Genomic DNA, 27174 nt, shown 5'->3' with positions numbered 1-27174 from the left:
AATGTGAGGAGAATATGGTTTGCGAGGTGTGAGACTGAAAGGGATGACAAGGGAGGAGGGGGACAGAGTGTGTGTGTGTGTGTTTGTGTGTGTATGTGTGTGTGTGTGTGTGTGTGTGTGTTTGTGTGTGTGTGTGAGTGGGCTTCTGATGGGAATATATTTGCAGAGGCGGCATCAGGTGGTCCCCTTCTCCACTGAGTAATTGAAGAGATCTAGTATAATGAAACAATAGGGCTCCCACATTGTCTCCATCCATTCCTCCCACTTCACACCACTGATAAGTCGTGGGCAAAAGGGGAGATGGGGGGCGTCTCTTTCCACAGGGGGACTCGTGTGATGGCGTGTAGTGGCACAGTCACACAACATCTATTTACACACACCATAGACTTGCACTTGTGTGTGCAAGGTTAGGAGCATGTGGCTCTCTGGGAGAGAAAGAGAGCGTGTGATCTAATAGGGTCTGTATCAGCGTCTCCCAGACCTCTCAGCCACTCTTGTCCACTCGGGGTTTCCATAGAGACAGAGAGCATGACGAAAGACAGGGAAGACCCACACACCAAATGAGGGGGTGAGAGATAAAAAACAAGCAAATTGAAAAAAAGAGGTGGGTGACATGAAAGAAAGATAGTGGAGAAAGAGAGAGAGATGGATGGGTGGATGGATGAGAAAACAGAGTTGAGGGGAAGACAGAATGCAAAGGACAGAGAGTGGTGGTGGTGGTGGTGGTGGTGGGGTTATAGATAAAGCGTGGCGAGAAGAGCAGGGGAGTTTATGGGGAGAGCGTGGGAGGTTGTCAGGCCTTCGGTCACAGGGGAGTCACTGTGAGGTGGCTGCAGTGACGGCAGCAGTGATGTTAGAGCTGAAGCACCAGCACACGTGTATAAGCGTGTGCAAACACACACACACACACACACAGCTGCATGAACATCAATTTTCCTAATGGCCTGCCCACCCGTCCACCCTCAACAAACAGTTTCAGACTCACAGAGAAAAAAAGTCAATCACCCACACATCCTTCTCTCTTTCTGTCTCCCACACACTCTGATCGATACATTTGATTTGACTTTCTTCTCGTAATAATTTTGGCTTTTTATTTCCAAATCTTTTTTCAGAGTTAAAATAGGACCGGCCTGTGGGCACACGCAGCCTCCGCAGTGTAAATGAAAACAAAAGCATTTGGGGAGTTTGGGTTAGCGGAGGCTTGAGGTGTGAAACATGTTGCTCTATCTAAAGTATGAATAGTGATAATTATGGCTGCCGGCCACTCTCCCTTCATCTTGTTGTCCAAATGAATTCCCCTGTAACTGTGTGGATTACACCTTTAAAGTCTAATGTGAGGGCAATGTTTACTGAAAGCCAATATAGACACCACTGAACCTGCTGTTATAAAGCACTTAGTGGCACACAACAAATAGAAACCAAAATCATCTGTGAGGGCTTTATGCTCCTTTGCAGACAGGATTTCTCTTTATGTGAATGATGAACACCAGGTAATGAAAGGACTCCATAGTATTCACCATTCATCTTTTCCTTCATTCACTACAACCTCCTCCTCACTCTCCTTAACCCGTGCCACCCACATCCTTACCTTTCTCCTCAATTCCCCTCCCACCCCCCTACCCACTATGCGCATCCCACCCACCTGCTATGACTCAGTCCTCTCCCATCTGAGGGTACAAGAGGATAAAAACCTTGATGAAAAACAGCCAAGAAAACCATTTAACTCAAAGAAATAGAACAATTGGCAAGGCAAGTGCATCTTTAGTTCTAATGCCACCCACCACGCACACACACACACACACACACACACACACACACACACACACACACACGCGCGCGCACACACACACCACCTCCTCATTGAAATTGATGCACTCTTACTTTATCTGCTAAATCATCCTTAACAGCAAAATTTGGAAGGCAGTGGGGAGTGCTTTAAAAATAGTTTTTCATTTCTCTAGATAGAAGTCTATGTCGTCACGACTCAGTGACATGGATGGATGATTTCTTAAAGGCGAACTTGCCAAATACATGCAATACACGGAGCCTGAATCAGTAAACCTGGAGGAACTGAAAACGTCGATCATAATACTTTGTTATTCCAATTACAATCTCAACCCATCTGTGCTATGTTCACGCTCAGATTGTAGCACCATTACTTTAACTCCTCTTACATTAATTCAGATTGTGCACTGATGCAGAATATAGTGGGAGATGAGTATGTATCCTGAATGGTGTCTGCGCCTCCTGTCTGTCTTTGGTATCAAATCCATTTGAGAACCTGTGGGTCACTGAGACCTCATTTAGTTAATTATGCAGACTAAATGCCGCATAATGGATCATAATGTTAGCCATGTGACAGAGACACAAGCTTACATAAGAAGTGATCAATCAGGCGGACGGAAAGGCAGATTTACAACAGAGTGAGGGGGACAATGTACTGAGGCAGCACAGCTGTACATGCAGCTGGCTGTGTACCAATTATTTTATCTCATACAGCAGACCATGTGCCACTCTTTCTTTGTATATACATCTAAAAATTCCCCACTCGCCCAATACTAGGCGGCCTTTCTCCTCCAAGTAGCTAGACCAGAGGCCTGGGAGCCTGAGGGTTCTGCACAGTCTCTTAACTGTTCCTTCGACTGTGTTCTTCTGGACGGAGAGCTCAGATGTTTTTCCTGGAGTTTGCTGGAGCCACTGCTCCAGTTTGGGGGTAAGAGCCCAGAGTGCTCCGATTACCACTGACCACTGTTGCCTTCATTTTCCACATCTTTAATATAGCTCCTCTCTAAGCCATTGGTATATTTAGCAAGTTTCTCATGTTTCTTCTTCTTGATGTCACTGTTGCTTGGGATTGCTGCATCAATCACAAGTGCCTTCTTCTTCTGTTTGCAGATCACCTAGGTGCCCGGTTGGGCAGCCACCACCATCTTATCAGTCTGGATCTGGTAGTCCCACAGGATCTTAGCTCTGTCATTCTCTGCCACCTTTGGAGGTGCCTCTCACTTTAACCTTGGGCCAGCCCATACTCTGCACAGATGTTCGCACACTATGCCAGCCACTTGGTTATGCCGTTCCATGTATGTTGAACCAGCCTGCATCTTACACCACCATGTGCTGGACTGTCTCAGGGGCATCTTTACACAGGTTTGCACCTAGGGTACTGTCTGGTATGGTAGACCCCGGCCTCTATTGATCTTTTGCTACCATGATTAGTGCCTCTGTGCCTCCTGCCATCTTATTACCAGGTTTCTGCTGCCTGAGATATTCACTCAGCAGGTCACCACATGGAGCCATCTTCCTGATGTACTCCTGGATCTTTGTTGTTTCATCCTGGATATCAGCTCTGACTCTTACTGCTCCTCGGCCACCCAGCTTCCGCTCAGTGTATAGTCTCAGGGTGCTGGACTTGTGAGCATCTCTGTTATGAAGTCATTAAAAGTAGTTCTACCTCAACCAACTACCACAATAAAATGTTATTTACACAGTGGTGCATCAGTATTAACAATCTGATAACGTCATCATACACCATATAATAATCATCATCTTCATCATAAAAAATCATCAGATCATAATAATAATAAACTATAAATGTTGAGGGCATGCAAAACGAGTTGTATCACTTTTTAGACTTAAAGTACATTTTGCTCAAAATATTCTGTGTGTTTTTTCTAAATATGATTTTGAATACAGGACTTTTACTTGTAATGGAGTATTTTTTCCTCCAACTGGTACCATTAATAGTAAAGTAGTGGTAATGTCTACATAAAAGTACTACTACTACCGGGTTATACATGTACAATACTCTAATAACAATATATTCCGCTAACTCTTGGGACTTTAGCCTTATGAATGATGCTATATGTGTTCCTTTTTGTGAAAACGTTTGCCATTCTCCAGTCAATGCCTTTCACAGACAAGACCTTTTCTTTTCTTTACTTTTTTTGACCTGACATCACCAGTCAGGTCAGAGATGAAACTGAGATCCTGTGCTTGAGATCCCTCATGTCTGTATGTGGTGGTGGTTGTTGGGGGTGGAGAGAGGGGGGCTGTTTGTGTGTGCTGATGTTTATGCCTTGTAATCTGTGGCACTGCTGCTGTTTGCAGTGAAGCCTGTATTAGCATGGGACTGTAGGAGGAGGGGAGCGTCTCACTGTGTGTGTGTGTGTGTGTGTGTGTGTGTGTGTGTGTGTGTGTGTGTGTGTGTGTGTGTGTGTGTGTGTGTGTGTGTGTGTGTGTGTGTACCCTGATTGACGTCACAGACGCCTACTCATTTCCATCTTGTCTGCGTGCGCGGAGAGAATAGATTCCCATCTTCCATCTTCTTCCATCCTAACCTCCTGGCACTTTCTCTTCCTCTCCTTCTCACCCTGCCTCTTCCCATTCACTCGCTCGTGTACATCCCGCCCCCGTAGGGTGCAGCCAGTCTCGCAGATAAACAAGACAGTCGAATACAAACAATTTAAGACACAGTTAGACAGCAACATCCTCTCAGAGCAGCATATTAGAGAACCTTGCCACGAAACATCTGTTCATTTCAAGCATCACTAAGGTCTGGTCTGCAGGGAGGACATTTGGCTCAGGCTTTTCACACATAAAACGTGGACGCATACCTGTTGGGCAACTTGCGTCTGTGTGTGTGTGCACGCGCATATTGTCCTACTATGTGTGTCAGCATGTGCCAAAGTGTGACTATTCTTTCCACAACAAATGCTCATCCACATTTACACACTGGTATCCCTGGTGACGACAGGACATCATTTAAATCACTTCGTCGTTAAAGGTCATCCTCATCTTTTACGCACAGAATACCCCCACCTCCCCTCTTCGTGCTACACACCACCAAGGGAGTGTGCAAATACGCACGGTCTCTCACACGGGGACAGACACACACACACACACACACACACACACACACACACACACACACACACAGACACACACACACACACACACACACACACACACACACACACACACACACACACACACACACACACACACTCATTCACTCCACCCCTGCGTGCGCCAGACCCTGAGCAGAGTGATGTGGACAGTGGATGTGAATGGATGAGAGTGCGGGGAGGAGACAGGGGTTGGAAACGCGTGGGATGACAGAATAGGATATGCGCATGTTTAAAAAGGGAAACGGGGCTATTTTAGTCAACATATCATAACCCATCAGAGAGTTAGAGAGGACAGAATGAGACTGCACACTGCGCAGGGCTGGGGCACAACTCCCTTGTGATTACTAGACAGTGAAAAGAGGAGGAAGTGCAGACTGGCAGATGGTCAGACAGACAGTCAAGCAGGCAGACAAACATTCAGATCAGACGGCAAGCATGCACAGACAAAAGATGAAACAATATTGTTTAGTGATTAGCTCTTTGATGCCACAGTGCCTCAGGGGGGCTGCGTGTGTGCGTCTGCGTCTCAAAGGCGTTTACGAGTCAGAGGGCTGATCACAGGAGACGGGATGAATGGACGGATCAATGACGGAGTGGGAGAGGAGGAAGAAGAGACCACCGTGTAAGAGATCAGAAACTTTCTATCTGATCAATAATGCATTTCCTTTAGTTTTCCCCCTCAAAACTCACTGCACTTGCCCGATAGATCTCACAGTCGAGTCACAGAAGAATGAATTTGCTCTTGATGGAACCGTGTGGTTGACCACATGTTGAATTAAACAGATGAAGCGGACAGATGATTAAAAGAAAGTATGAGGGGAGACAGAGAAAAAAAAGGGATTTTCTTTTCTTTCTTTTCTTGATGTGCCTTTTCACCATGAAACCTATGATCCGCCTCCTATGATGCATTGATCCCTCACAATGCCTCAGGGAATATAATAACCCTCTCTAATGTATCAGTTAAGGGTAATCGAAGCTCGCCAGGATGCCACGGGCAAGGCTCCTCTTTGCAGCACTGACTCCATATGAAGAGGGCAGTGAGTAAATGTGAGGCAAGGCTGCCATCTAGTGGTGGCGCGGTGCAATGACGCGCTGCACGCAACAAAATATCGACAAAATGGAGCCCGTTGCTCGGCCATGACAATGCAGGTCAGAAGGGCTGCAACTGCTGCACGGAATAACGCCGGAAACCCCCAACACAGCGTTATTTTCTGTGAAGAATACAGGCAGTGATTCATAGTTAAATGAGCACTCACCAGCGCTCGTCTCGAAGAAATAAGGCCTGCTGCAGCCAGGTGCAGATAATCCAATATTGTTTTATTTTATGTTATATAGGCCCAGAGGGAATTGCACCAAGAAATAAATAAATAATAATCTTCACTTGTGTATTTGAATGTACATGAAGTGAGGTGTGGGCTTCAGAGAACACAACAAACATGCATTCATGTCCACATTTACACAGTCAATGCTGGAGGCAAAGTGCACACACACACAAAGCTCAGAAAAAGATCCCATTCATACTGTTTTTGCTCAATAGTCGACATGCATTTTCTCATGTCTGCTGATGCTGCTGCTGCTGCCAGGCTTCTAACATGAACGGAACACTCAGCTTTGTGTGCATAGACTAAATATGGAGCTCTCTTTATGTGATACTGATGAATAGATGTGTGATATTTTGTGAAAGTCTTGAGGCGTACAGGGGTCACGGCACTCAAGCTTGAGTTCATGTAGGCTTGAATCTGAACGTGTGACTCCTAAGGGGAATAGAGATGTGGGATGGGTAGACCATGTCTTGCTCCTTCAGCAGGCGTAGGCCTCTACCGTCCCTCTGTCTTGTGATGGACATGGACACGGGCGTAAAAGGTAGTACAGGCTTCAGTAGGGGCCTTTATTTCGTCTTGACTTGAATATATTTCAGTGATTCACAACAAGGGTGAATTATCATTTAAGGACGAAGAATGGAGAAGCAAGGTGGTGTCCCTCCCAACTGTGCCTGACCTTTTGCTGACCTGACCTCCCTATGGATGTGTGGCAATAGATCTGAGATAAACCCTGTTGGTTTGAATCCTAAACTCACAAATACCCACCAGCGAGTGAGTTTGGAGGATCAGCAAAACTTATGAGACGATGCAAACGCGTCCTTTAGGAATCCGTATCCTGCAACAGCAGTCTCAGCGGATATGTCGGAGTGATCTACAGTGAAATTACATTACAGGCATGTTTCATTTAGTCAGAAGTCACAGAGGCTGTCTGAATCCTGTTTTATGTTTTGCATGTATTAAAATGAATGCAACCAGTGCATTAAAGGTCTGATTTTACATTTCCCTCATCAGATTAACACTGAAAAGCTCTCAAATGTAGTTAATAATAAAGACTGCATTAGATTTAGGTGGAGTACAGGTTTAAATGTTTTATTTCCAGATGAAATATTGTTGCATTAACTTCCCCCCTGAGCCACTGGTGTAGTTCACTTCAGTTATAGATGCATGCAAAGATTACAAAACCCCCTATACTTATAATTATTGAGCGTTATGGTGTTAATGTTGGAAGCTCCAACTTCTGATCACTCTATATCTCTTAAAGAAACAAACGTGAGACACAAGATATCGAGGAAAATTCCCAGGACTTGTTTTTATTAAGAGAATTTCAGAACATAAGAGAGGGACCAGACACCTGCATTTGTCAGAGAGGGTTTCCAAATTTAGTTGTTTAAAAAAAAAAACCAGAGTGTTTTAGAAAAGCTGACATGACAGCGTGGATGGAGCAGCCGTTTTCACACGCAGGGTCGTCTAGGAGACAGGTCGGAGGCAATCGCTGTTCCCGGAATGTTTCACATGTTCATCTTCCTCTTTCTTATGGACAACACGCTTTAACACGCTTTTTTTTTTTTTAAAACACGATTTCAATGAAAAAAAAAAAAAACCAAAACAAACAAACAGACAGAAGCAAAGGGGAACTCACTGCACATTTAGAGATCTAAAAGAATCACCCACATTAACATGGCTGAACCGTTAATAAAACATGGATAAAGGCAGAACTGTAGGGGGAGAGAATGGTCTAATCTGTGGAGGAAGAAAAGGAGGGGAGGAGGAGGAGGAGGAAGAGGGAAGATCGGGGAAGGAGGGAAAACACAGGAATACACAACTCACAACATAGCCAATCCGGCAGGGACGCACTTTCTACACCAAACAAGCCTTCAATAATCATGAAATGCCATTTAAAAAAGATTTTAGTGTGTTCATCTTGCTTGCAGACACTTGATATGACCACTGCAAATCTGCAAGGCGCTCCATAATCAGCTTTGCTTTTTGTGCTAAAAATCTGTACGGATACTTATAAAATCATTGATAAAAATATTCCTCTGTTAACAATACGCCTTGGAGGGAAACCATGTGAGAGACTTGGGGGAGCTGGCTGGCTGGGGGTTCAGGGGAGGGAGGGATTGTAGAGAAGGAGGAAGCTAGGGCAGGGGCGCTACTCGGACTTGGCCTCCTCCTTGGCCTCCTCTGGGGCTGCCTCCACCTGTGGGACAGAGCAGACCGGTCAAAACTTTGAGCCGTTTTAAGCGGATACTGTGTGTGCAAGTCTGAAAACAATGCTTGTTTTGAGTCTACCCACCTCGTTGGTCTTGGCCTCTCCGTTCTCAGAGTGGTTTTCCTCGTTTGCCTCTGCCTCGGCGTTCTCCTTTGCCTTCTTGGCCTTCTTGTCTTCCTTCTTATCATTCACGGCCTTTTCTTTCTGCGGTGGGCACAGGGTGCGCCGTTAGCAGGCTGTATATTCTCACACTACCTGTGTCTCCAGCGTTGTGATGCATGTTAACTCACAATCAAGGATAAGCGTCTCTTACCTTCGCTGTCTTCTTGACCTTTGGCTCCACCTTGGCTGTGGTCGGTTTCTGTGGTGGAGAAAAACAAGGGAAAGAATTAAAGGAACAGCAATATACATATTGTACGTACTTTCTTGTACCTTTTCGTGAAGGTATATTAGACTTTAGCTCCCATAATACACTTTTTAAAAAAATTTATAATGAATATAACTCTAATTCTCCCTACAAGTGAACTTATTTTATATCAGACACTGTCTGAAGGTTTATAATATGAATATGTTGCTCTTAACTCGGTTAAATATGGATTTTAGACAATATTGAGAGACTAAAAGTAATAATTATGAAGCAAATAGCATAACGTAGGCCTATGTACTGTTTCCCTGCAAAAAAACTTTGTAAATCATGTGTTATATGTATATTATGACATTTTATTACCTTTAAATGTACTTCTGACAACTTTATTACTAGTTAAATAATCGTAATTCATTCTGAATCACAATAATGTAAAAACTACATTGTTTGAAGTTTGGTATGGCTGGGAATCGTCCATCAATCACGTGTGCAACTACTTTTGAGCTTTCTTCTCCAGGTAGCATGTTTTTTTAACTGAATGTGTTAATGTAAATGAGTTTGTGTGTGTCTTACCGCTAATAACCGAGCAGATCTCCTCATGGGCTGAAACAAAACAAAGACTGTTATCACACATCTTTTATTTTGATAGGGACTGTATTCAGGAAGCACACATTTGAATTCAATACTAGTACTTTCTTCCTGCTAATGCCCTCACATACTGATGAAAATTCAGTTTTAATCCCATGTATGAAGCATTGCTGCTCTTACCTCATCCATGTCTGCTCCTTCAGCTAGTGCTGTCTGAAAAACACAAACGTACCAGGTTAAAATTCAAAACAAAAAAATACTCACATTATAAGGAGCTTAAATGGTGTTTATACCAACAATAAACAGTTGCTAAATGCCTCAGGTGCATATTATGAATAATTATAAACCTGCTGAAAAAACTTTTTGACTTCAGGCGAAAACAACATTTTATGTCAAATACAGGTCATTTTGAAGTATTAGAGCCCTGAAATGTAGGGGCAGTGGCTGAGTTCAGCAATGGGCTGTGAGAGCTCAACCATGTTGGCCTCTGGAGCCTTATTTTGAGGGCCCAGGGTCTGCTTTTCCCTTTCACTCCCCCATCTCTTTCTCTCATTCAATGTATGAAGCTCAGATTTGAAAGCTGGCGCGGGAGTCTCTGAGAAGGGGGAGGGACCTGCTGCGGCTCACGGGCTCCACCTGGCGGCAGAGCCACGCCATCGCAGCCTTTTGGGACTATGAACAAAGAGAGAAAATATACGATTTTATCGAAACGCGACGGCGAGTGTTTGTTTTTGTGGCCAAAATGCAAAGTAAAAGCACTAAAGCATTTTCTGGTGGCACTTTTCGCCGGTTTGGGGGCGAAATCGCGATAAGTGGAGCGTTTGTTCTCGGTAGGTCGGCGACGAAGGTGGACAAGAGCTGCAAAGCATGGCTGCTGCTTGTGCTTTAACTGCATGGAGACCGAGAGAGACTTCTGACTCCCCAAAGGACAGCGGCTCGAGCAAGAAAACGCGTTTTAAAGGCCGTGTCCGAGCGGGAAAATATTCATTTTAGCGCATAAAAATATACATTATATCTAGAAAATAGGCAAAAAATTACCAGCGACGAATAACGCCAAACCGTTATGTTATAATTAAGTAATGTCTCAGAGGGATGTCTTCCCAATCGTTTGCAATGCATTAAAAGCTGAAATCCCCCTCAAACTATTTTTGTTATTTTCAGAATACGTACCTTTCTCTTGGGCATGTTGAGCTCGCGGAGGTTTTCTTACAAATACAACTAAAAACTGTTTTTCTCAGTGGGTTCAGTGCATGTGAAGACGAGTGTCTCCCTTATGCTCGGCAGTGTAGTAAACACACTGGAACAGAGAGGCGAGTGGTTGAATGGGGGGAGGGGTGCGGCTAAAGGCATGATTGATAGGCTCTCGGCCAATCAGGTGACGCCATTCGGGGCTGCAGAACACTTGGAATTTTGGAGCCGGTGATGTTCTGAAGGCGAATGGCTTCTTGCAGGAGAGGGAGAGATGGGAGGAAGCCTGCGAGAAGCAAAGGGCTGCGTCCGGGGACATATTGCCTTCATGCGAAGTGTGTTCAATGACAGTGAGAAAGAGGCCGCACGGCGAGCCGTTATGCGCCGCCACACAGGCCCCCGACGGCAGGCGACGTGCCCCAGTGTAAAGCCGTGCATCCTCCTTCCATATCTAGAGAGCAGCGCTCACGTCTGCAGCGGCACACGTCTCACCCTAAATTCACTTCGAGTTTGAGTCCAATATGGCGCCCACTCCTCTCACACATTTTTTTTTTGTTTGTCAGTCGGCTTTCCTAAATTCGTTTGAGAGAGAAGCCTTTTGCGTCGTCTGCCCCAGACGCCTGCAGGGGGCCCACAGAGCCTGTCTAATGATGTGGCTGCTAAAGGAGGGCACTGCTGGAAACACAAAAGCGCCCAGGAGTGTTCGAAAATCACAGCAGCTTTTATTTGTTTTATTCACCTAACATCCTACTCGCATCCGTTGTTTACTAAAAACTAAAAAATAAACACGTGCAACGGTGCACGTTTGCACTGTAGAAGAAGGACAAAAGCCAACGTCTGGCTTGTAGACAATGGGGTCGATGCTGAAATATTCAGACAATGTAACCCTGTTGTCTTGCCATCATGATAGGCCCATTGCCCCTCTGTGCGTGCGTTAACGCGTCTCCCAGTGTGTGTGTGTGTTCTCGTTCTACAGAGAGAGAGAGAGAGAGAGAGAGAGAGAGAGACTAGAAGGGGCGGGGAGGCGGAGGAGGAATGCAAAGCTCCATCCAGTGCCGAGAACAGGAGCATTTGCGCAGATAGTCTGCGCTGCCTTCATCAGATACACATCATATCAGCCGGCGGAAGTTTGTTGTTGTTGCTTTTTTTGTCCAGCTGCCGAGCAATCCGCCTGCAAAGAGTCTTGCAAGGAGCAGGGAATCCAACCTCTGCTTACCGGCCTCGTGTCAGCAGCACCAAGGATTTAACATGGTGATCAAAGTGTACATAGCATCGTCGTCCGGGTCCACTTCGGTAAGGGATAAATGATAGCATGTCTTTTTTATATGTATATATATATACACACACACACACATTATGTTTAAGCTGGGTTCCTCTTCAGCATGTTCGACTGTATAAATGCTGCTGAACTTTTATTGAACTCACCAACTTCTGTCCATCCGACTGTCATCCTCTCATTATGGAGTGGTCTGACTCATCAGTAAACACGCTGCTCTGCCCCTCAAAACTTCGGACACAGCGGAGTCTGTCAGTAGTACCCCCCCTCTCTCTTTTCACCTCTTTAACTTTGTCACAGAGTTAAATACAAGGAGGAAGTTTGAGGCTGGTGCTTCTCTCTAGGCTGTGGTTTATCACGTTTCCTGAATTCATCGGTTATGCAGCTGAAACCTGTCTGACAAACAGAAAAGGTATGCAGTAACAAAAAAAAAAAAAATCCGTAAATGTACTTGAAAAGTTCCTGTTCTGTCACCTGATGCCAGGATACAGTGGTTCTAGGTCAGTGTGTTTGATAGGGGGACAGAGTGTGGAGTGTTGCCTTCACTGTTCTGCAGCCCACAGGACCCATCAGCTTCATTCTTGCCAGTTTAGTCCAGAGTGCAGAGGAATGATGGTGATGCAATTCTCCAGGGACCCTTTTTAGACATGCAGCTGCAGCCCAGGAACACTTTTGCTCTGTTTAGTACTTGATGGAAGTCTAGATTTGTAGGAATTTACCACCTTAGAAAGTGCACTAAAGCATGAAATCTGACTATAATGCACTATTCTCGTAATCAATAATTTGCTAACAGCTACTGCAAGAGTCTTCTGAACATAATCAGTGATGTGGAATCACAGTCTAGGATGTTACTAAAATGTTCCATAGTGCATGGAAACGGCACACGTATAACAGCATTTAAATCAAAAGTCACTTAGAATTAAAAGTCCCATGTAGCGTCGCGTGGTTGTTTTCACAGCTCACATACAGAGGGAGTGATCGCACACAGAGCCTCTTTTCATTTGGACAGCTCTGAGTTACTTTATGGCCCTTACAGTAAATGACATTTGCCAAAGCTCAGCAGCAGTCTTAACAGGACCGGAGCTTCCTGTAAAGTCAGAGTGGTCTGAGTTTAGAGCCAGTGATCCCATCACCGTGCTACAGCCTGCTGCGAAAAGATGGATTACCTCTCATCGATCTGTCTTCAGTGGAGTCTGCTAGATTAAGTGGACATGCTCATATCCTTTTATGTGCTGTACAGACACATATTATCATCTCCATTCTTAGTTTAGCCTGCATTAATGTTATATAGGATATGTTGTCATACTGGAGTTTATCAGACTTACTCCATGTCTGATGATGCAGTATAATGCTACAGTGTATTAATGTCTGCCTTTAATGGAATACAAATACTCCATTAACAAGAGACATTCAGAGTAGTAAAAAGCTGCTGACTAACTGTGGGTCGAAACCCTCAGCTTGCAGTGCAATTGCATCAGTGAATACGAAACAATGATAGCATTCCACTATCCAGCAGTGTCTGCTGCTACATGAATCACTCCAATCTAGCTCAGCGTGTGAATGGAGCCACAGCCAAAACAGAGAAAAGTAGGAGTACTTCCAAAAACACAGAGGAAACAACTGCAGATCAGCATGAGAGAGCAAAATTAGCCAGAGGGGTATATCAGCGACAGTCAGCATTGTTCGACAGATGTATTAGATGTATTAGACACATGAGACAAACAGTTCTGTTCCACATTGATGCATATTTATTTATCTATCAATGCATATTGATTTTATGTCTGATCCATATTACAGCCGAAAGTGATCAGAAGTTGTTCTATGTAGCTCAAAGGCTGGTAAACATCTGAAAGTAACATGTGTTTTAAAGGGACAGTTTGGATTTTTTTTGAAGTGTGGTATGAGGTTCTCATCCATAGTCAGTGTAATACCTACTGTAGATGGTGGTCAGCACGCCCCCAGTTTGGAGAAGCAGTCTCCTGGACAGGCATGGAAGCTAATCTATGTACTGCTGTGGTCAGGGGACAGCAGCTAAACATATTTTAGACACATAGTTAGACCCACCTAAAAAAATCAATAGCAGTTTAATGTCAGAAATACATGGGAGACTATACACTAAGTGCATTACAACCCCACTTCAAAAAAATCTGAACTGTCCATTTAAGGGTATACCATGCATTTTTTTGCAAGTGACTAATGGCAACAACTTTTTTTAGTTTTTAAGAACTGCAATTTTCCTAGGAAGGATTACATTACATATATCCAGAATGTTCATTCTAGAGATCTAAGGTGTAATTGTGGATATCCAGAATTGAGAGCCCAATACAAATGAATAGCAAAAGTGACATCATTTGTACTAGTAAGAATGATGTTGTGGATATCTGAAATGACAATTGAAGAAATGAAGAATGTCATTGTGGACATGTGCAATTATCATTCAGACTAGTAAGAATTGAATTTTGACTAGGAGAAATGGCATTATGGATATCCAAAATGTAATTACAGATAGGAGTGTGATTCGATGAAATGTTAAATCCGCTTCCCAGGCTGCAGCACTCGCACTTGATACTGGACAAGTTTCAAAAAAAGTTGTTGCCATTAGTCACTTACACAGAAATACACACACATAATACTGAAATTCCCCTTTAAGGTTTAATAGACTGAACATAAGACAACATCAGTTGATTTGCAAAAGATGTGTAATAATGCACAGGGTCAGACAGAGGGAAGTACAGTATGGGAAAGAAAGACAATGGAGAACTTAGGCGAGTTGCATCTACATGACAGCTCTTCAACATTTCCCATTTGCATGACTGGTTAATAGATTAAGTAGGTATGTGTGTGCCAACTTTCTTCCGCATTCAAATGTATACTCTTTGCAGTCCATTGTAATACTCCTGGAATAAATGCTATCTTTGTGAAGCCCCGGTGCTTTAGTTTGAAGGTAAATCTAACAAACGCATTATAAAGACCACAAGCTACAGTCTCGCATATTATCATTGTGTGGAATCAAAACCTTTCTGATAGAAAAAAAGAGCATAATACGTTTAAGAGAAGGATTGTTTCAGGTCTGTCTCTTGCCACAGTTAGTGCAAGTAAGAGTCCCTGAGAAAAGCACTTATTGCCAGCTTAGTTCTCACCTGACCCCTGACCTGTGCTAGTCCCATGTGGAGGGTGGTATCCCTGCAAACTAAATGCAAGCTGACACCATTGCATTTCCACACAGTAATGAGAAGCAGAATGTTTGAGTCACCCGAAGAATGCTGTTGTGACTCGCTGTGAATTCTCCAGAGAGAGACTTCAAGTGTTACCGTCAATAATGGCTTTGTAAAGATTAGGTAATGCTACATACCCATATACTCTGGGATAGAACATTTAATACATTCTTGTATTTGTACATGCAGTATCTTTGAGAGAAAAGTGTTCCTTACCTTCGTCTTAGGTTACATTGAGGCCACATTTGAATAAAAAACTAGGATCTTCTTTTTTACATTTATGTAAATACACACCTGTAGTAGTGAATCTAGACTGTGAAGCACTAACTGAAAACTGAAAGTCTGTCTGTGGAAAGAGCCAAAAACATTGGCCAGCACCACATCAAACCACATTTACTGCCCCGTTTCCCTTTATGTGCTGCAACTGCACTATTGTACAATTTCCTCGTTGCCACTGTAAATGTACAAATAATTGGCAAAGACTATTTATTTATATCCTATGTTGTTAATGCTCAAGTCTTCTGCTCTCTGCCTCAGATTTACTGCTCTTCCTCCACTGTTGGTTTGACATTAAGGCCTATAGGTCAGGCCTGGACAGCTGCTACAGTTAGTTGGTCTGTATAAAAGGTTACTTTTTGCCATTTTGCTGTTGTTTCACCTTCAGGCAGCAGTTGAGGGAACCTGGCCAGAGCAGCACTGTAAGGCTCTTTTGTAACAATGTTGTAATGCTGACTGAGCTCAAGATTGGGTGGAGGCCACTGAGAGTCTGTTTTCAGCACAAATCAGACTCGATCTAATCAAGACAAAACCTTTATCCTGACAAACACGCAGAGCCCGGGTTGATTCATGTTTCCTTTAGTCCAGACTGTGGATTTTCCTGCATCCAAATGTTGGACTCCTGAGCCACGAGAAAGGTAATTTAGTGTTTTCTACAAAGAATGTTTGACAAAATGCGGTGTCTTTTTGTTTAACATGTGAATTAATTGCACATTGATCCCAGCCCTGAGTCAACATACTGTAAGTGATTGAATCAGTCTCCGCCATATTGATCCATGCCTGTGTTGTTGTGGATACAGTGCATCCAATCAATGTCTATCATTGTCTAGCAGCTGTTAGTTCTGACCTTTTTCAGGGATTGATCAGCTCTGGATCTGATCTCATGGGCCCGCCACATCTCTCACATGATGAGGTGGATGATGTGGTATGTAAACCAAAGAGCTTATGTTGCAGATTCCCTCTCCACATCTGTGTTTTTGTTTGTTTGCTTACTTACTAAGCCCTTTTTCTTTCTTTTTTTCTTTTTTTCAGTTGTAAATGCATCAGAAATCAATTTAATGAGTTAAAAAAATAACAAATATTGAACGAATCCAAACTTTTTTGTGTGCTAATGACCCTCATTTTGTTAGATGTGGGTCCTCCCTTGTTCCCAGGGCCTTATGTTCTTGATATAAACTGAGATTGGTAAGCCCTAGCTTCACAGTTTAAGTTGCAACAAAGAGAGGAAATGGACTTTTCAGACGGGAAAATGATAAGCTGAGGCTGCTGGGAATTAAATTACTTTTTCAGGTATTTGGGTGTAAACCAAAGTATTGGAAAAATTAAAGTTATTACAATTCCATCTTGGTCTGTAGATGTTGAGATATTTCACAGGATTAGTGAAAGCATTGGCCTGCTGCTAGAACTATAGAAATGTTCAGGGGATCAACAAATATATTGGGATTCCTTCTCTGGGGATCATGAATGTCTGTACAAAATGTTATGGTAAGCCATTCATTTGTTTTTGAGATTTTTCACCAAAAATAAAAAATATCATCCTCATGTTGGTGTTAAACCCAATCAATTCTTGATTTATTCTGAAATGTTAATATTTTCAGAATTTGATAGAATATCCACTGTGGCTATACCAATGATGTTCATTACATGTTTTTAACAAGGCACTTCAACAAAAACCTTTATTTAAAAAAAGAAAACAGTGAGCAAAATTAGAGAACAGTTACCAATGTGTTAGAATCATAGACTGTATAAAAATTGGACGTAGCCTCTCCATCGAGGTTCGTTCCCTTAACTTGATCCGATCGCCTATGGGAGTCGCCATCTTTTCAGACTTTGACTCCGCCTCATTCACTCCTACCAAAAAAGGGCATCTATGTGATCTGGCTGACGAATACCATTGAGGAGAAGTGAGGGCCAGAGGCTAGCTGTCACTCAAGAGGCCATGCCCCTAATTATACCTTAACTTTAACCTCCAATAAAATAAAAACTAGCCTGGTACAAACAAAACAATCACCCCCCTCAGTGTTTTCATGGAGATATGACTTAAACATACAGACGAGAATGTTTTTTTGTACCAGGCCTTAAATAGGTTTGCTTTTAGAATATTGAAACAATGAAATGGCCAGCCCATAGTTCAGATCTAAACCCAATAGAGAATCTCTGGAAAATCCATGGCAACAAAGTATAATGTCTAAGAAACCCACTACAGTTACTGAACTGTGGAAGAGACTGAGTCAGAATGGACCAAGATCAAACCAGAGCAGTGTGAGAAACTAGTGATGTCCTGTGGGCGCAGATGTGCTGAAGTCATTCAAAGCTGTGGCCTCTACACTTCCTGTTCATTTTTGGATCCTATAGTCCCAAGAAAACATTGTTGAAATCTTCTCTTCTGACACAATGAACACTGTTTTTTTTTTTCACAAAATAAAGGTTTTTGTTGAAGTGCCTTGGTAAGAAATACATGCTAGTACAGCAGTGGCATAGCCACAGCAGATATTCTATCAAATTCTGAACAATAAAACACAACATTATTTCAGAATTAATTAAAGTTTTAATACTTTGTTCTATAATTTTGATCTCCAGTGTATATTTAAGTTCTTTCGATAATTTCTTCACTTATCGTTAGTAAACAGCTATGGTCCGCTGTCAGTGCTTTAACAGTAATTAACCTTGAGTAGTGGTGCGAATTATGCTGTGTTGGGTCCTTGAATTTGAGGGAATTTGGCCTGGAAAGTCCTTCAATTTCATGTTTAAACGGATACTTTACCCATTTTAATCCAGGTCTGTGTCATGGCAATGTGTGCATTGTTTTCAGATGAACAGTCTTTGGCCCACTTACCGATTTCAGCAGATGCTCCATTCCCTGGGGACCTCTGCCATGGAGACATGCCAGACACAGGCCATCTGAACACAATGTCCACATTGCCATGATACGGACCTGGAATAAAATCAGCAAAATATCTGTTTAAGAAGGTGTGGTAACCCTGGTTACTGCGAGATCCATATGTAGTCAACACAAACAACACAGAGACGACTCTCCTGCTTTCACATACTGTTATACTCATGTCAATTTATACAGTATATACCACGGCGAGTTATTTAGGTATTGTGAGAAAGCCTGGGTTAAGGAAATGAAAGCCTGAGGCTCACAGGTTCTGCTTGTGGATTGTCTGCAGGTCTGAAACTGGTTCATCTCTCTTAAGCCATTATCTCGTATAAACTCGAGACAGTGTCCGACAAATCAGTTGCGGACATGTTCTCTCAGACGTGTTCTCACTTACTGGAAGTACTCAGTTTGGTTTAGGTGCGGGTCGGTGCCTGGGTATGACATGGATTACACCGCGATCACATCGCTGGTTTGTAAATTTGGTCATTAACAACCAGACTCTTGCCGTTCCTTGAATTTGGCTGACGATTCTGGCGTTGGTTCTTACCGACAGTAGATCCTGAATTTCATCATCTCTCCAGTTAGACATTTTCGTTGCGTCTTTGTGTAAATCACCCTTGTTCTCTTTAATGTTTGTTTTCTTTTGGTATCACACAAGCAACATGATAGTGACGTCATCAACACGCCCACTATCTCACAGGTTTGCTGAGCATGTGTGAAGAGCTTTACTTTCTTTAAGTTTAAGTCTGAGGACTGAGTAGTTTCCTAACATTCAGCGATAGATAAGTAATGAAATGGGGCAACAGGAGAAGAGTAGTTGTGTATTACCACAGCCAATGACAGGGACAGTCTGTTTTCTTCCATATTAAAATAACCAAGAGCTTCACTAAAGACACCCGAGAGCGACGCAAAGGACTAAATGGGGCAAAACTGGAACCTCTCACTGTGCAATTAGTTAGGGGCAGATGGCATGAGGCCAGCTTGCTCTACAAATTAATTTTGCTTGGCAACAGTACAATACAGACTTCTTGGGTAATGGCCAGCGTGCACCAAGAGAAAGGAGAACGTGGATCTCTGTGCCTAACTTGTCATATTAGCAATTTAGAATGAAGTAAGTTTATTGCAGTTTTGGGTAAGAGTGCCAGCTTAATGTGTCCTATGGGTCAAAAGTGGAGATAGAGCAGATTCCTCCATCAGAGAGAGGATTGTCTGTGTTTGAAGACGGAGCGAGTTAAAGCCAATCTGAGCTCATGGCGTTCCACTCCGTTGCTGGTTTTAGGACTTTGGCCTTGCAAGTTCAACTGCCATTAAATGATTCAAACTGTAGCACGGCCAATCTGCCAACATTGTCAGCTCCCTCATTTCAGTGCCTCAGTGTTGTTTCAGCAGATGGCCGAGTAATAAGTAATCCACCTGTCTCGTCTGCACGCAATAGCTTGGAGGAGCCCTCTCACATGGAGGTGTCTGGACTGACAGGAAGACAATAAATCGCTTATCGTCACCTTACAGTGCTTTTACCATGAAGAGGGCTTAGTTTGGTGTGTGTGTGTGTGTGTGTGTGTGTGTGTGTGTGTGTGTGTGTGTGTGTGTGTGTGTGTGTGTGTGTGTGTGTGTGTGTGTGTGTGTGTGTGTGTGTGTGTGTGTGTGTGTGTGTGTGTGTGTGTGTGTGTGTGTGTGTGTGTGTGTGTGTGTGTGTGTGTGTGTGTGTGTGTGTGTGTGTGTGTGTGTGTGTGTTAGGCTGGATGTGTGTGTCTCCTTGCAGCAGGCCTTATTTGGCTCGTGTTTGACCAGTTACCTCCTCTCGAGTCCCAGAGGAGCTCTTGTTTCCGTCTGGCCTTGTAGGGCCATCCTCCCTCTTACTCACACCCACTGAGACCTCATTGGACCACAATTTCATACACTAAAATCACACACACACATCCATATACAGTACAGTAGATAGAGGCAGAAACAGGAACAATGCAACAGAATGGCCTTTTGTGAGAATGGGGAGCCCGCCAAAAGCAATCACACCTGTGAGAAAATCCCAGATAGTGAGAAAGACAGCAGCCCTCATGCATCACTGCCAACACAGTCTTTCTTTGTGGGAAATATGATCACTTTATTGTATAAAAAGGACTTAGGCACTAAGTTTGTCCATGTATATTGCCGCTATCAAATAAACCATTAATTAATAAAGATTTTTTTAAATTAAAAGTATGCAACAAGTTTCAAATGCTTTTGAAATAGTTCCATGTAAACAACATAGTGGGTGATGATGGGAGGTGCCGTCTTCCTTACTATCTAGCGTTTTCTATGCTGATAAAACCCAATATGTCCCTGCTAAGCTATGCATAACCGTGCATTCATATCAAAAGCGATGGAGGCGATCAAAGCCTCAAGCCGCCATTCAAAATCAATGTAGGCTGTTCCTTTAATTATAATATAATGGATATAACTATGAACTCTGGAGGGCAGGGATGTGCCTTCGGGCATCTAGTCTGCCAGAAATCCAGAAGAAGAAGAAGTAGAAAGCTGTTAGAGCAGAGTGAAGCTGATGTGATCTACCCAGGTCCCCAGGACCGGCGCTCTCGTCGTATGCCACCATGTGCTTAGTGGCCAAGCTTGGTACTGCAGCACCCCCCCCCCCCCCCCCTTTTTAAGTGGCGCTCCCTCCGGAAGCACATTCGCCCATTCACTCCCATACATGCAGGGAAGAGGAGATCTCTACCCAATTTTTTTTAGATACAAATCAAAAGCCTCATAATTATCTTCACACCCTCTACCGAGAAAATGTATGCTTTCATAATTTTAGACCCTACCAAAATGGAGTTATGGACAGGAGAAGGAGGGTGCGTGGCTAAAAAGAGCCGTAGTGAAACACATTCCGCTGCTTAGGTAAAGGTTTTTCTAGCATGACCTACATGTAATTGATATATGTCGTTTTAGGCACGGACGTATTAGGAGATGATGGTACGTAATTTCCTAACATTGTTAGTAGGCTTATATAAACATTATAACTTGATACGCTACACTTATTTATTTTTTCAGCTATGGAGCCAATGCCAGTGTACAATCCAATTGTATTACAATATGGGTCGTGAAACCTCATCATACTAAATAGGCCTACTTGTGGTATTTTATTTAGTTAGTACTTGGTAGATGCACTTCTTCTAATAAATATATGAATATGAATATATAAATATAATAACTCCAGTTATATTCAAGATAGGGCTTAGGACAGGGAAGTAAAACTTATATTTCTATTTTCTTTAGATGGTATTTTGGCATCACTTTGCTTGATTCAAACCGTTAATACAGTATATATGATATACTATTTCGGCTAATTTAAATAAATATATAACATTTGCCAACTACGTCTCTAGACAACATGTACTCAATCTACTAACTACCGAGCCGTAGATGCCATGGCAGAAAAAAAGAATACAAAAATATCATACTCTTGGGCTTTGTTTGTTCGAGACAGACACACTCATACTTGGCGCTTGGGCATTCCTACATCCGGTAAGTCCTCCCATGTTCACGAGAACCAACAATGGCGCCGTCCTTAGGGGAGCCTTCACCACTGAGCAGCTTTCCATAGGAATGAATGGGGCGCCATTTTGGGTCTTCTGTCCGTTCTTTTTTTCTATGTCCATGGATAAAACGGAGACCGTGCAGCAGCCTGTACAGCTTCAGAGGTTAAATCACTGACAGCCTGCTCTCACTACAACACAACGTCTCTTTATTCACACCTGTTGCTTTAGGTGTGAATGCACGGCAAGTTCACCCTCTTCAATACTCTTGTCATATCACTTTATTCACTTCAGCAAACGAGTGGTAACATAGTAAATGAGCAGCCATCAATCCCTATAGTGCAATTTCTCCCAGCAGAGAAGAAGAAGCGTCCTTGTTTATGCAGCAGACTGATGACAGTATGGTGAATCGAGGCCCTTATGCTTCCTCATAAGGCTGAATGTTAACACGCATCTAACTAACAACTTCCCCTCTGTCACCCTCTCTCATCTCCCCCGCATGTAGATTAAAAAGCAGCAGCAGGATGTGATGGGCTTCCTGGCGGCCAATAAGATAGAATTCGAGGAGTGTGACATCGCAGCCAACGAGGGCAACAGGAAGTGGATGAGAGCGAATGTTCCGGAGGAGTCCAGGCCGGCCGCAGGGAACCCTCTCCCTCCACAGATATTTAACGAGAGCAACTATTGTGGGGTGAGGCACACGTGCACACAGATGCTCTTCACTATTGGCACATGATTGTTCATGCAATTACAGTACTCTGATCACACACACACACAGGACTGCAGCTCATCTCCTCAGTACACACAGATCATGCATGCTGATGTCTAGACTAAGTATGTTAAAATGTCCTGTACAGTTCATTCAGAACATTAATATACCAGCAAACAACTATTTGCTATGTATAGATATAGTTGATTTCAGTGGCGGCTGCTGGTCTTTCAACGAGGGGAAGCTCATTTTTCCAGCATACATCATAAATGTAAATAAAATAAAAAATAAATGAAACCGCAGAGTGACAGAACAGAGTCGCCAAACACAACACTAGTCGCTTTTAACAAAGACAAAGTCTCTGGGGATCGGTAAAGTCTCTGGATCAGTTCAGAACAACGGAATGAAAAACTTGTTTGTTTGTTTATTCTTCAAGATCGCTGATTCGCTCATTTAGCTGTCAATCATAAAAGGATTTCGCCTCAGACAGCTCATCCAATCATCAGGCAGAACCTGAGCGTCCAGTTCAGCCCACTGCCCCGACTGTAAAGTGCTGTGTGGATGAATGAGAAGGAAGTTGCGTCGGTTACCTGTGATAAGTAGCTGATTCTGAACAAAAGATGAAGGCTTTCTAGCGCGTATTTAGTCAATGAAATGTACACTCATTTCATAGACTTTCATTTTTTGGTGACATTTTAGGGGAAGCTGAGCTTCCCTTGCAGTCTTAGAGCAATCGCCACTGGTGGATATATAGCCGCCACAGCTTAGCCACCTACATGTTTCCTTGACACGTCAGAGGTGAAGCAGCCATTCCTGCCCCAGATTTGAATGATAATCAAACTGAGCCGTGTCGAAGCCATCCCAGCTCAGACTGAATTTTGTAGTTCAAGTACTACAGCACCTTTCAAAGCTGCACTAATCTACATTTTTATATCAACAATAGATCAAATTTCTAAAGTAAATGGTGTTGATAAACTCACTAAGAATAATCACCCAGCTCATTGTTATGGTTTTATGGCCTCCAACTTTACTGGTTGGTTCACTCTTACAACTCTCATTAGTTTTGAGAAAGTGAGTAGCTGGTGAAAAAAGTGGAGCATTCAGCCTCTAAAGAGCCGGATATATCCTAAGTACATATACAACATAAACAGAGCTTAAAGGAAAGAGACCATCACCTAGTCTGGCTTCGTGAATGAGCAAGTAAAACGTGCGGCGTGGGATGTATATTTTGCGATCTACACTATCAAGATAGTCGATGCTCAGAGTTTTTATTTTGTCCAGCTGTTTTTGAATATTGTCGTCCGACCAAATCTGTAGTAAACACTCCACCTCTGCATGAGACCACCGCAAACCCTTCGGAGGCATCTTTTTAAATGCCTGTCGCGGGGAACAGTCGTATATGGACATCAGGACCGCTGTCAATGCTGGTGCTCGTGCTTGGGCAATCTAGCTTTACTAAAGCCTGACTCTTTGAACTGGGCCGTGGCCGGGAAGTTGTACTCACACCAGTCAAATGGACTAGACTTTAGCTGTGATTCGTGCCTGTGCACGGTACAAATGCTAAGTGTGAGTAGACGTAGCTACATCCACCATAGGTGTGTGAGCCACTGTTTTGAAGCCCCGAGTTTGGCCTTTTGGCTGTCACTATCTTGTTTTTTGGAGCCTGAATTGCAAATGATTGGACAAAAGGTTGGATCTTGGGAGGAGCCAGTGGTGGCTTTTACTGATGACCCGAGGTCATGGACATGGTAGCGTACCGTCAAACACAAGGTATCCACGTCCTAAAGTGTCCCCTACTTTGTCTATTCTATTTTAAATGGGGCCATATTTTACTTAATGAACATCATATTGTATTGAAAAAGACTTGAAACTAGCGATTGAGACCATAAACTCTTTAGGAAAATGTTTACTATGGTAATAAATCAAGTGAGCTTCTGACTTCTTCTTTACACCCAGTGGAGTCATCCCCTGTTGGCCATTAGAAAGGATGTAGTTTTAAAACACTTACACATTGGCTACATTTTTCAAGGATCGAAGGTATTTAACAGATGGTTGTAAGACTGGTATTGATCTTTACACCTAACTCACAGTAAAAAGTGAAATGTTCTTCTGTGTTATTTACTGTGGCTTGGTGTCTGGAGCACTGGACTAAATTAATGTGCCGGTATGGGATAATAAAGTCTGCAATATTTCTCATAATGTCAAACTATCCCTTTAAACATCACGTGTTGAGATCAAATTTACAGAACTGAACAGCTGATGGATTAAAAAAATGAGAGGAAATTTAAAAAATGTACCCTGGCGTTATCTGCTGTGTTGGCAGATGCTGGTTTACTCCCATTACAAGGACACAGGGCCTTAAGCCTTTTGTCATACTGTGCAGCTAACTGATGGAAATGAAGTTGCACATGCAGGATGGGCTGTATTGAATGTCACAGACAAAGAGAACAGCATTTCCCAGGATACTTGCAGCTGTACGGCCCCTTTAGAAAAATCTGTTTATTTGTGTGTGTGTGTGTGTGTGTGTGTGTACTGGTATGTGCGTGTGGGAGCAAAAGGAGTGAAAACAAAGGAATGAGAAGGAGTGACGGATAAAGAATGAGAAAGACGGCAGGCAGCTGAACAGTAAACGGGTGAATGTGTTTGCTTGTTTACTGTGGGTTACATTCTCAAAGACAATACCCTCCCATCAGATTGACTACCGAGGCCTTTCCTTGGACAAATAAAGAAACCCTGACAACGACTGACTCTCACAAAGAGTTCTTCATGTGGCATTGGCACTCTGATTGTTGCCTTCAGGCACCGATCCAGAACCTGTCTCACATTATCATTCCTCAGGTTGGAGTTGATCCTCCAATCGAATTGCATCTAAACTTCTCTCTGTCCTCCTCGTTCTCAGAATTATGAGGCATTCTTTGATGCCAGAGAGGACAACGCCGTGTATGCGTTTCTGGGTCTGACCGCTCCCCCGGGCTCAAAGGTAAGCTTATGAACACACTATGTCCTTTTTTTTTAAAAATGCATTCCTGCAGCCATATTTTCTGTAACACCAGCTTATGTGCCTAAGTATATCTATATCTATATATATATGTGTGTGTGTGTGTGTGTGTGTGTGTGTGTGTGTGTGTGTGTGTGTGCATGCATATAAATATCCTCAAAGTGTGGTTGTCATACAGAAAACACACATATTACATAATACATCTGTTCATGATATCCTGACAACCGAGCAGGCTTCTTCTCCCTTTTCCTCTCACTCCTGCACACTGGCACCTCCTCTGTGCCACAACAGGAACTGCAGGGAGGTGTGCCAGTTACCATAGAAACAGAGGGGTTTTCCTCTGTGCTGTGACAGGGGATATATAAACCAATATCCTCCATTTTAATATGACACACTCTCCCTCTTCTCCTCCCTTTTCTCTCTCCGTCTCTGCCTCTGTCACCCTGCAGGAGGCCGAGGCTCTTGCGAAGAAAGAACAGCAGTAGCAGCTGTACACCGTTTCTACCTGAGACCTAAACCAGATCTGGACCCAGAAGGACCTGGAGCTGATCCAGGACATTTCACTCGGCTTATAAACATGTGGACAGTATATGTTTTTTCTATTAATCTGTGTTCAGCTGTGCCTTGTGAGCTGTAGTGAAAGGAGGTACTAAAGCAGAGCATTATGGGTACCTACAGACAGCTCTGCCTCCTCACATTAATCTCAGCCTGCTAAGCCTATTGGCCTAATGACATGTCAATCAACCATTAGCATGAATGTGTAGCTTCTTTTTTGAGAACAAATCATCAGACACAACAAAATGTAAGCACTTTGTAAGTTGTAACATAGCACAACCTAATTTGGCCAACAGAACACCATCCATGAAACTTTATCCTCATTTATTTCACTAGACAGCTTTATTTGGGCAATTCTTACCTTTTGAGTCCTGGAAACATTGAGTCAAATGTTGCGCTCCTGCCAATCACGTCATGGCCAAACCTGCAGCACCTTCTGTAAAAGTGATCTATTACAATCCCATTATCTGTTTTTATTTACTTTATATTGTCTTAATGCTGCTTTAATAGCAAACTTTTTTCTACAAGATGCTATATGTTTAGAAATGAAAGCACATGCCAAAAGTACAAATGTGCAAACATAGAGGAATGTGAACTTTTTATTTGCTGTTTTTGTTTTAAGGAGAGTTTGGTTTCGCTGTAAGTGTCCTGTTTCACATTGTGTTGGTAATCCCTGTCATACATAAAATAAAAATAAGACTGCAAATAAATCTTCAAGCCTGACTCTCAGCACTCATTGGTGGTTGTCGTGAAATACATTACAGTGATGACAAAGTAAAACAAATATTATAGAAATCCCACCTTCTTAATGTGCAATATATGATTTTTAGTTGACAGAGCATGGCTTAAGGCGCGACTTCTCTGGGAGATTGCATTGTCTTCAAAGTATAAACACTGAAAGAGAAAGTAGGATTTGTTTTTGAAGAAGTCATTTTCCCCACAATGTTATCCAACCACTAAAACCACTTGTACTTTTCTTGAGTATTTCCACGATTCTATTTTATATTCCTACTCCACCACATATTAGAGATAAGTAGTGTGCCTTTTACTCACTACAGGTTGTGACAGTTGTAACTATGTACTTTTCAGGATAAACTTTTACATAAAATAACAATTTAAACTTAGAAAAATTAAAACATTGTGTTAGTTCATGCAGGGTATAGAA

General features: G+C 42.8%; 2 protein-coding genes across 2 annotated transcripts; one reads left to right on the top strand and one right to left on the bottom strand.

Moving 5' to 3' along the window:
• Positions 1 to 7511: 7511 nt before the first annotated feature.
• hmgn6 (high mobility group nucleosome binding domain 6) lies at positions 7512 to 10702 on the bottom strand. The gene is made up of 6 exons (XM_083915660.1): positions 10564 to 10702; positions 9574 to 9606; positions 9379 to 9408; positions 8755 to 8802; positions 8526 to 8645; positions 7512 to 8429 (listed from the first exon to the last, which is right to left on the bottom strand). Exons 1-6 carry the CDS (start codon positions 10576 to 10578, stop codon positions 8382 to 8384), a joined length of 294 nt encoding a protein of 97 aa, XP_083771786.1. The 5' UTR covers positions 10579 to 10702; the 3' UTR covers positions 7512 to 8381.
• A 941-nt stretch (positions 10703 to 11643) lies between these two features.
• Positions 11644 to 26706, top strand: sh3bgrl (SH3 domain binding glutamate-rich protein like). Its single transcript, XM_083915035.1, has 4 exons — positions 11644 to 11874; positions 22253 to 22438; positions 25356 to 25436; positions 25904 to 26706. Exons 1-4 carry the CDS (start codon positions 11830 to 11832, stop codon positions 25937 to 25939), a joined length of 348 nt encoding a protein of 115 aa, XP_083771161.1. The 5' UTR covers positions 11644 to 11829; the 3' UTR covers positions 25940 to 26706.
• Positions 26707 to 27174: the final 468 nt, after the last annotated feature.

The sequence above is a fragment of the Echiichthys vipera genome (genome assembly GCF_963691815.1).
Source record: "Echiichthys vipera genome assembly, chromosome: 6".
In the NCBI taxonomy this organism is placed as follows: Eukaryota; Metazoa; Chordata; class Actinopteri; order Perciformes; family Trachinidae; genus Echiichthys; species Echiichthys vipera.
This window is presented reverse-complemented; position numbering and strand designations above follow the sequence as displayed.

What these genes read in the sequence shown, in the direction of transcription:
- hmgn6 (XM_083915660.1), bottom strand. An exon ending in GATCTGCTCGGTTATTAGCG is followed by an intron (nt 8,803 to 9,378) that starts GTAAGACACACA and finishes TCTCCACCACAG; the next exon opens with AAACCGACCACAGCCAAGGT. An exon ending in AGGTCAAGAAGACAGCGAAG is followed by an intron (nt 8,646 to 8,754) that starts GTAAGAGACGCT and finishes TGCCCACCGCAG; the next exon opens with AAAGAAAAGGCCGTGAATGA.
- sh3bgrl (XM_083915035.1), top strand. Translation starts at nt 11,830, where the DNA reads ATGGTGATCAAAGTGTACATAGCATCGTCGTCCGGGTCCACTTCG. An exon ending in ACGAGAGCAACTATTGTGGG is followed by an intron (nt 22,439 to 25,355) that starts GTGAGGCACACG and finishes CCTCGTTCTCAG; the next exon opens with AATTATGAGGCATTCTTTGA. An exon ending in CCGCTCCCCCGGGCTCAAAG is followed by an intron (nt 25,437 to 25,903) that starts GTAAGCTTATGA and finishes GTCACCCTGCAG; the next exon opens with GAGGCCGAGGCTCTTGCGAA.